Source organism: Castanea sativa, chromosome 3, assembly GCF_040712315.1.
Source record: "Castanea sativa cultivar Marrone di Chiusa Pesio chromosome 3, ASM4071231v1".
NCBI classification, from domain to species: Eukaryota; Viridiplantae; Streptophyta; class Magnoliopsida; order Fagales; family Fagaceae; genus Castanea; species Castanea sativa.
Genome location: NC_134015.1, coordinates 9,394,073 through 9,404,691, shown reverse-complemented (window position 1 = coordinate 9,404,691; position 10,619 = coordinate 9,394,073). Strand labels below are relative to the sequence as shown.

General features: G+C 36.1%; 1 protein-coding gene, 1 long non-coding RNA gene and 1 pseudogene across 2 annotated transcripts; all 3 read left to right on the top strand.

Moving 5' to 3' along the window:
• The first annotated feature begins 1,699 nt into the window (after positions 1 to 1,699).
• LOC142626867 (receptor-like protein 7) lies at positions 1,700 to 7,557 on the top strand. The gene is given in 7 exon segments (XM_075800575.1): positions 1,700 to 3,228; positions 3,301 to 4,133; positions 4,136 to 5,451; positions 6,501 to 6,588; positions 6,683 to 7,110; positions 7,205 to 7,272; positions 7,436 to 7,557. Coding segments are annotated over 3 exon segments (3,531 nt in total). The 3' UTR covers positions 5,305 to 5,451; positions 6,501 to 6,588; positions 6,683 to 7,110; positions 7,205 to 7,272; positions 7,436 to 7,557.
• Positions 6,559 to 8,094, top strand: LOC142628463 (DNA polymerase zeta catalytic subunit-like; annotated as a pseudogene).
• Positions 8,095 to 8,502: 408 nt separating this feature from the next.
• On the top strand, positions 8,503 to 9,675 carry LOC142626868 (uncharacterized). Its single transcript, XR_012842678.1, has 3 exons — positions 8,503 to 8,715; positions 8,849 to 8,898; positions 9,368 to 9,675. It is a non-coding gene; the product is annotated as an uncharacterized LOC142626868 (long non-coding RNA).
• The last annotated feature ends 944 nt before the right edge of the window (positions 9,676 to 10,619 follow it).

Sequence of the window (10,619 nt, the reverse complement as noted above, 5' to 3'; positions counted from 1 at the left end):
TCCCAATTAAAAAATTTGTGAGGAGTCTTCTAATACAAAAAAGTGTCAATTGAGTTATAAAACTCTTGACAACCAATAAAAAAACATGTTTTCAATAAATAATTGTGTTTAAAAGTACGGCTTTTAAAGTTTAAGACCTCTTATTGGAAAAAATCATGAAGAAGTGAGCAAACTATAAAATTAAAACTTACATAAAAGTGCTAAATGAGCTATAAAAGTATAAAACACTTGACAAAATAAAAATCATATTTGAAACAGATAATTGAAGAAGTATGGCTTTCAAAATTTTTAAGACGTTTTATTGCCAAAAAAAAAAAAAAAATCCTGACTCTAATATTGCAAACCCCTTCAATTACTAAATTTGTAGAGTTACGAGGAAAGAGTTTTTATTTTTTATTTTTTTATTTAATGTATATTAGTAACATTTATTAATGTTTATCACTCAAAAGCTGGTCATATTTGATATTAGTAACATTTGTCAGATGAACAACTTCACAACCGTGTATAGAAAGCAATTCCAGTCAATACTCATAGATTCAATTATTTCAGGCCTTTCAAATCAATATATTTAAAGCCCCATTTATCATATATATATATATATATATATATATATATATATATATATATATATATATATATATATATATATATTTAAAGCCCTTGAAATCCAATTCGATTTAAACCACAAAAAATAATATAAATATCCAATTACCTTAGGCTGCGTTTGTTTCGACGGTAAACGGTTTCAGGAAATGGTTTTCCGCGTTTTCGGGTGTTTGGCAGGTGCTGAAAATATGGTCAAACGGAAAATAAGAACAGTTGACTGTAAAACTTAGGCCTCTGACCCGGAAATTCGTTTCCACTTGTATTTTACCTTCAAATGGGAATTTTCCAGAAAATTGAGAGACAGAGCACGAAGAGAGAGAGAGAGAGAGAGAGAGAGAGCACGAAGAGAGACTAGAGAATGCGAGTCACGCCCCAACCCGCGCCGGCGAGTCGCGCCCCAACCCGCGCCGGCGAGTCGCGCCGTCGCTTCTCTCTTCGTCGAACCCAGTCCCGGCGAGATCGCGCCTTCGCCTTTCTCTTCGTCGAACCCAGTCGCCATCGCCGATCACGATCTCGCCTTCGCCATCGCCGATCACGATCTCGCCTTCGCCTTCGCCGCGCCGCACCGGCACGATCTCCCCTTCGCCATCGCCAGTCGCCTCTCTCTCTCTCTGTCTTCGTTCTTCGTAGATCACCGATTTGGGTTTTGTTGATTTGTTAGAGAAAAATTGATGATGAGATTTTTTTATTTTTGGGTTTTGTTGAGCTGTATCGTAAGAATTTGATGAGTTTTTTTTTGTTTTGGGTTTTGTTGTTCATGATATTTGTTTGGAAGCCGAGAAAATGTGAGAAAATGTGAGCAACAAATACAAAATGCATTTTCTATAATATTTTCAAGATGACAACCAAACACCAGAAAATATTTTCCAAAATATTTTTTAAAATGTTACCAAACACCTAAAAATATTTTCTTTTCCCGAAAATATTTTCTTTTCCTGAAAACATTTTCCAGAATTGCTTTACTGTTGAAACAAACGCACCCTTAGTCCTTTCAATTTTTTGTGTGTATAAATATCCTCACATATCATTAGTTCTTTATCTGCCCATAACACTTAAGCCACCCAATTTTCCATTTACTTCCTCTGCTGAAAACATGTGGAAAATGAATCAATACCTGCCCTTATTCCTTATTGCCTTTTGTTTGTTCTTCACTTCACATTCTCAAACCACTTCTAATACTTCCTCTCAACAACGTTGCCTCCCTGACCAGAGCTCTGCTTTGCTTCAACTAAGACAAGAATTTGTGGAAAAGAGAACCTATCCTGATGATTACTATGGTGTTTCATATCCAAAGATGAAGTCTTGGAAGGCAGATAGTGATTGTTGTTCCAGCTGGGATGGGGTCACATGCGATGCACACAACGGCCACGTCATTGGCTTAGACCTCAGCAACAGCTGGCTTTGTGGGCCTCTCAAGTCTAACAGCAGCCTCTTCAGGTTGCGCCATCTTCGAAAACTCAACCTTGCCCTCAACAACTTCTCTTCCTCCACCACAATTCCATCTGAGTTTGGGCAACTTGTGAGGTTGACCCATCTTAACCTCTCTTGGTCCTTCTTACATGGCCGAATCCCGTCAGAAATTTCATGGCTCTCCAATTTGGTCTCACTTGATCTCTCTTTCAATTATTTTCAATACTTTGTTGCTGCTGGTTATGATTATAAATATTTGAAGGTCAGAAGAAATGATCTGGAAGCATTTGTCCAGAACGTGACATATTTGAGAGAACTTCATCTAGACTATGTGAACATCTCATCGTCACTGCCTCAATCCCTTGCAAATTTGTCTTCCTTGACTTCTCTTTCTCTACGTTACTGCAATTTGCTTGGCGAATTTCCCTCAACTATTTTCCTATTGCCCAAGATACAAGCCATTGATGTGTCAGGTAACTACATTCTCACTGGTTTTCTTCCCAATTTTCAATCTGGTAGTTCCCTAAAGCAATTGCGTCTTTCCTCCACGAATTTTTCTGGGGAATTGCTCGATGCAATCGGGAACCTTAAGTCCTTGAACTTTTTGGATCTTTCTCAAACCTATTTTTCCAGGGAATTACCCAAATCAATCGGCAACCTTGAATCCTTGAGCCATTTGGATCTTTCTCGGGCAATTTTTCTTGGGGTATTGCCCAATTCAATCGGCAACCTTAAATCCTTGAGTCATTTGGATCTTTCTAGTACAAATTTTCATGGGGAATTGCCCAAATCAATCTGCAACCTTAAATCCTTGAGCTATTTGGATCTTTCTAGAACAAATTTTTTTGGGGAATTGCCCAATTCAATCGGCAACCTTAAATCCTTGAGCCATTTGGATCTTTCTTGGGCAAATTTTTCTGGGGAATTGCCCAATTCAATCGGCAACCTTAAATCCTTAAGCCATTTGGATCTTGGCTCCACAAATTTTTCTGGGAAACTGCCCGATTCAATCGGTAATCTCAACTCCTTGAATTATTTGGATCTTGGTCATAGTAAATTTTCAGGGGAAATTCCCCCTTCTATTGGGAACCTATCACAGCTTACTTATCTTCCTCTCTTTGAGAGCAATTTTCATGGTCAGCTTCCATCCACATTAGGAAATCTTGCAAAACTCACTTCTTTAGATCTTCGCAATAGCCTTTTCTCTGGTCAGCTTCCATCCACATTAGGAAATCTTGCAAAACTCACTTCTTTAGATCTTAGCTATAACCTTTTCTCTGGGAGAGTACCATCTTCACTGGGAAATCTTACACAACTAGAAAAATTACTCCTTTTAAATAACAATTTTGAAGGCAAGTTCCCAATTTCACTAACAAATATTACCAAACTCATTAGAATAGATATATCAGGAAACCACTTGAAAGGGTCAATCCCATCGGAAATAAGTAGACTTACTAATTTGTCTTCCCTTTACTTGTCTCAAAACTCACTCACAGGGGCTATCCCCTCTGTTTTGTATACAATGCCTTCATTGTATGTACTATTTCTACATCAAAATCAGCTTACTGGCCCTCTCCAATTCCAAAATATCTCTTCTTCACAATTAAATTCCCTGGCATTGGGTGGAAACAAATTGGATGGACCGGTTCCAAGGTCAATTTCCAATTTTACTAAGCTACAATTGCTACATCTTTCTTCAATCAAGCTAAAGGACAAGATGGAGTTAAACATATTCTTCCAGGTTAAAGAGCTTCAATCTCTCTATCTTTCAGGTAACAATTTGTTCGTTTCAAAAGAAAATATCAATTCAACCCACCACAAATTTTTAGACTTGTTGTTGTCTTCTTGCAATTTGCGTGAATTCCCTGATTTCCTAAAAGCCCAAAATGAATTGAGTGCATTAGACCTTTCCAACAACAAAATTGAAGGTACAATACCCAAATGGTTTTGTAATGTTGGAAAAGAGACGCTACAATTCCTGAATCTTTCTTTTAACCTTCTCAGCGGTTTTGAACAACCGCTAAAAGTTCTTCCTTGGAAATTTATTCAATATTTAGATTTACGTTCCAACATGTTGCAAGGATCACTCCCAATTCCCCCATTGTCTACATCATTTTTTTTGCCTCAAACAATAATCTAACCGGAAAAATCCCTCAAATGATTTGCAACGTGAGTTCCCTCCAAGTCCTTGATATATCTAACAATCGGTTGAATGGTCACATTCCACACTGTTTGGGTCACTTCAGCAGCTTTCTTTTAGTATTGAATATGAGGAACAATTGCTTTCAGGGAAGCATACCTAAAACATTCATAAAAGGATGTACATTGATGACATTGGACTTCAGTCACAACCAAATACAGGGGAAGATTCCACGATCCTTAGTGCAATGTCGAATGCTGGAGGTCCTAAATCTTGGAAATAACAACATGAATGATGCATTCCCCTTTTGGTTACAGTCTTTGCCAGAATTACGGATTCTTGTCTTGCATGCAAATCGATTCCATGGCCCTATTTGGAATCCTCATACCAGGTTTGGCTTTTCCAAGTTGCATGTCATCGACCTCTCTCACAACAATTTCTCTGGTAGGCTACCTTCAGAATACTTTAGAACTTGGAATGCAATGCAAATGGTTCCTGCCAAAGATAAAGCACAACCAGAATACATGACAATTCAATCAAATTATTATTATGAAGACTCAATGACAGTGGTGAATAAGGGGATAGAAATATTTTTGGTAAAGATCTTGACCATCTTCACGGCTATTGATCTCTCCAATAATAGGTTCTATGGAGAAATTCCGAATAGTGTGGGAAACTTAAAGGGACTAATTGTACTCAATTTATCGAGCAATAGCTTCATGGGCCATATCCCTTCATCGTTAGGGAACCTAATTGCGCTTGAATCTTTGGATCTTTCTCAAAACGAGCTCGCAGGTGAAATCCCTCAACAACTAATAAGTCTTACATTTCTTGAATATTTAAACTTGTCTCACAATCAACTTGTTGGTCCAATTCCACAAGGTGGACAATTTTGGACATTTGAAATTTTCTCTTTTGAGGGAAACTTAGGATTGTGTGGCTCTCCGTTGCCAAAGAAATGTGGAAATAATGAGACACCAACTTGTGAAACAAGCCAAGAATCATCAATAGTAGAAGGATTTGATTGGAAAGTGGTTGTGATAGGATATGCTTGTGGATTGAAAATTGGACTAGTTATTGGGTATTTCACCACCTCAAGAAGGACAGTTTGGTTTGTGAGAAATTTTGGAGTGCACTTACGCAGTTGAAGATGAAGACAAGTAGAGGCAGTTACTCTAGATTTGTAGTGATTTTAATAATTGTATCTATGTGTGTAATAATATGGATCATCACCATCAACCACTTCATGGCCCTGCCTATCCGTGCCCTTGATATCTCTTATAGCACCTTCCAAGGTACTCTACTATCCCTCTCAAACGACGCCATATAATTCTTCTTCTTTTTGTAATTTTTTTAAATGTTTATTATTTGTAATAGAATCCATAAAAGGAACTGAAACTCATTTCACAATTTTGGCTTCTTAGAATATGATATATTGATTTTGATTTCATTGTAGGTTCTAAATGCATATTATTAATATACATTTTTTGGGCAAAAATACAATAACCAAGTAGAAATTTTGTTATTTTAGTTTCTCAACTTTTAAAAAACTGTCATTTTAGTTCTTTTGTACATTGTGAATAAAAGACCACTGTTAATTTTTCTAAAACAATGTTGTTGTAACTCATTTTCTAATGCTTCAAACATGAAATGGTTTCATTTTAAAAGTTATCAGCTTTTTCAAGCCCCAATGGATAATAGGACTAAAATGAGAACTTTAACGGACCTATATTACAAATTTTAATTTAATTGTATTTTTACCTTTTTTTTTTTTTTTTTAAGATTATACTTACTCTTACTGTTATTGCTAGGTTAGATGGAGTAGAGTAATGTTGGCGGGAAATTGGCTGCATTTATCAAAGATGAAGTTCTGTCATCCAATAGCAGACACTTTCTCACCATGAAAATCTGATCATATTAGTCCGCATAAACATCATATGGATAAGTTGACTTGCATGCCTACTGATTTCCAGGTTATCTTTTCCTCTCATGTCTATGCCAAATGTTTTTGGGATGGTTGTAAATATTTGTTTGATGCTCATAATTATGTGATAACCATCAATGATGTGTGAATTTACCATTAGGCAGACCCAAGTTGTGATGCATCTTTAAGTTCACCAATTTGGATATTGTCGACAATTCCAGCTGATTGGATATGTTAATTTCCTAGTGAATTTGAGGCTTCCTCACATCATGATATTTATTGCAATAAACATCAAAGTGTCTTTGAACTTGAGGGGGATGCTTCCATAGACTATTTGTTTGACTTTGCAGTTATGTGACATAAGTTTTTTAAGATTCTCTTCATAGGTTAATGTGAGAATTGATCTTTTGGGTTTTGCAGACTTTCATAACCAGTTGTTTAAAAATTATTCATCCCTCTCACAAATTCAAAAGTGAAAATGGTTCAGTCACTTGTACTAATATCGGAGGTCAGTTTTAGTCATATCCATTTCCTGCTTTTTAAGAGTTTGTTGACATTTTATACTGTTCAGTCATTTGATGAATTTCTCCTTGGTGTTCTAGGGGCATGAAGGACTGGACTGCATGAGGTGATAAGGCCTCCTGATCTTTGCAAACCACCTCCACAATATGTTTTTAAAACTCTCTCACTAGGTCTTGAATTTGAGAACAAACTTATTGAATTGTGTGGTGAAGCAGAAAACACTCTGACTCTCACTCAATTTGAGAAAAATGTAAAGTTAAAGCAGTCAATGATATCGTCAACTGATGAGGGAAATTTGGTTGTACTTGGACATGTTAACCCTAACAATATAGGTGGAGAACCTTTGGAGAATGCTAAAGAAAAAGAAATAATTGGATCCTTGTGACCACAAGTTTCAACATGTGAAGAAGATGGTCCAATACTCATTGAAGGGAGGGATACAAGTATTAAAACATTGTCAATTGATGAAATGCTGTCATCTACAATTATTGAAACATTAGATCTAAAGGTAATGCCTCGTGAGGTTGCGTGTTTATCCTGTTCGATTTTGGGCCTTTTCACTTTTAAGCATAACTTTTCTTTTGACCATGTGACATGATAAGGTCCTTTGCTATTTTATGGTATTGGAAATGGAAGCTGCAATATTGTCTTGACTGCCTTTTAGTTTCTTGTAAGAGTTTTCATAAACCTCTCTCTCTCTCTCTCTCTCTCGGACTAAGATATTTAGAACTCATGTAATTGTACCTCAATGGTGTTTGTTTGATTGGTGAAGTGGTGTACAAAGTTTACTAGACATCACTTATGCGTTCTTAAAATCCATGTGTTTTATTTAGGTTGCAGATAAGGAAGCCCTCAGTCTTCTACGATGGCTAGCCACCTCTCAGGCTACTAAAGATATAAATTCCAATGATGAACTTACACATGAGACTGCTCTGAGTCCTTTGTTGCTTGCAAAAACCATTGATAAGGTACTGGAGAAGGCTAATATGGATTATGAGAGCAAGTCTCAGAAGGAGTGTCAAGACATTCTTGATTCAATTGATGACTTGATTGAATTTGAGGGCCTTAAGGAGAGAGCTTCTCATTGCTCTGATCAGAATCATTCTTCTATTTGTTCATTAGAGAGTTCATTCCACAAGTAGATTGCTCCGTGGATGATCTATTCTCAATTGCTTGTGCTGGATGAACAGGAAATTCATCCAAAACATAAATGAAGAATGAATTTGAAGAGTCTTCAGAGTTCCAGTTGTCCCATGATTTTGGTGCTAGGCTCACCATTAAGCACAAAATAAAGGAATCTAAATGAAGTTCATTTCCATTTTCCATGATGCAAAAGGAGAAGAATGATTTAGAGCCTGTTGGTCTCCACATAATTGATGCATGTGTTCTTGAAACTAAAGATCCTGTAGGTACAAGTTTTTTGACTGGCATTGAGGTAGGAAATTGTGGAGATAGTTCTATGAAAAGTCTAGATACATATGTTCTATATTGAGTCCTTCAATTTGAAGAAATCTCATGCAGGCCAACAAAAAAATTTCCATAAGGCTTATAAGCTTAAAGTAGCACATGACTACTAATTCTGCAGCTTCCATGGGCCATTCTCAAATTTACAATGTTAAAAAATCTGATTTTGATGTGACTCCCATGGCTATGGAGATATTTTAGCAAATAGATGTTGCTTCAAGTTGTTTGCAAACAGGTGTGGTTGAATGTGAAGTGTCTGGTGCAGATTGTTCCATGTATGGAAGTGGCCATAAAGTTGAACCATCTTTGGGGTGGGTACCTGATAAATCTTTTGAGAATCTTGCCAGGGGGGAGGGGGGTGTTGTTTTGGTGGTGATTGATCTCATTTGTAGTGCATTTTTTATAATATGTCTGACCGACTTATATCTTTTTCTTATTAGGGACAATTTTTGATGATATTCTCCCTTTCTTTGAGGGTAACTGTCCAAAGAAGCGAAAGTTATGGACAGTCACACTAGAATTAGTGGCTCTGATTCTGATCAATTTGTCTTGGGCAACCTTACTCACTGTCAAAATGATGGCTCTTACTTGTACCTCTTAACACCGGTATTATCACCTGTATACAGATGGCTATCCTGTGATGACAAAGGTTATCTAGAACTAGTAGATTAATTAATTTTTAAAAAAAAATTCTGTTTAAGACATTAATTAATTGTATTCGCTTCCTATTATTTATTTTTAAAAATTTCCAATGATTTAACCTTTTGGTTTTGGATTTTCAGATGCTTCTCGAGGTAACAATGTAGCATCAGTGAAGCCATAGCTTTTGAAGGTAGTATTATTTGTGTGATTTATATGATTTCTAAACTATCTTATGAGTTTCATATGTCGCCCGTAAAGTCTAGAATTGAGCAACCAACATCTTGACATCACTCAAAAGTCCAAATAGCCAGTTTATGTTCTAATTTCCATCAAAGTAGGGGCAAATTATTATACAGTGCAACCCCCCTGGGGTAAGAAAAATGAAGAAGATACAACCAAAGATCTCTTCACCCTTCAGCTTTTGTTTCTCCTTTGGGTTCATTGATTTGCTATTAATTCAATGATTTTTGGAATGATAAGGCGCTTTCCGAAGTTTGGGTGAGAGTAGGGGATTGCTTGCTCAGTTCTAAACTTTAGGAAAATATTGTAACTTTAGGGTGAATGTTTGCAAGCTACCCATGCTCTTTTATGGGAAGCATTACTTCTGCATTTGCAAATGAGAAACTTCTTATCTATTCTGTGACACTTTGCTGGTTCAGCTAGAAGTTTGATTGATTCACAAAGTTCTTTGCCTGATAATTGTGAGAAGACACGAAGCTTTTTCCCTAATGATTCCAAGAAGGATATGCCCGAATCTAGTTCTGGATCTTGTGCGAATCCTATTTTGGAGCATTTGTATCATGAAAACCCCAAAAACCTTAATGTGGAAAAGAGTGCATTTGGTGATGGGATGACAATGATAATGCAGTGTGGAGGAGGTATTGCAAGAGAAAAATCACGCTCTAATGTCTCAGATTTCAGGACCCTGCAAGCATTGGTGGTGGACAACAATTGACACTGTTAAGTATAAAGGCATCAGACTTTTTTTTTTTTTTTTTGCAAAACTAGATGTGCTTTTCTAAATTATTTTCAAAATATATGTTATCTCAAACCTAAATTCCCCTGGTTTTTTTTTTTTAGAACATTCCCATGGGTTTGCATGCTTAAAGTTTTTCATGATTATTCAAAATACTCTTCTATATTGCTGATATAATTGTGATATAATACAATTGTGATATACTTTGCATTTGAAGGCTGTTCTTTTTAAGTAGGGAATTCATACTTTCTCATGCTTAGCACTTGGAAATTTGGTCATTCAGACGATAAGTATTTGAAATTATCCTGAATCAATTTAGTTATGGTATGAAAATATAGCACCATCTTACCTTTGCCAACATCAAGTGTCAAATCAACTTGATAGTATTTCATGATCAGGGAGAGTTAAAGAGAAAAGCTTTGGCCTCTTGGTCTTTTCTAGGAATATGATTGAACATTTCCTTCCTTTTGAAGTTGTTTGGTGATGAATTCACTTCCTATAAGTTTAAACCAGTAGTTTCTTATCAAATTATGCATTGTCAAATATTAATGTATTAGTTTCTTTTTCTTTTTTTTCACTTATGTGTATCACCGGAGTAAGGAAATTTTCAATGCCTATTTAAAAAATTATTCATGGTCTTTCTCTTTCCTTGGGAAATGTATTGGATTATAAATCCATTGTGGTGTGTCTTGGTATACTGAGACTTATATTGTAGAAGAAAATTAGTGCTCATTCATATGATTAAGAATAATTTCCTCCCACTTTTGTTGCTTTCTAGAACCGCATAATTAGAACTTTTTTTCTGCTTGTCATTGCTCTTGGATCAAATGATCTGTCTATAAATTATCTCTAACAATCTTATAATGGAAATAGGCTCAAGCAAAATCTAGAGGAGATCTCAAACCTATTCCTTGATTTGATGCCATCAATGCCAA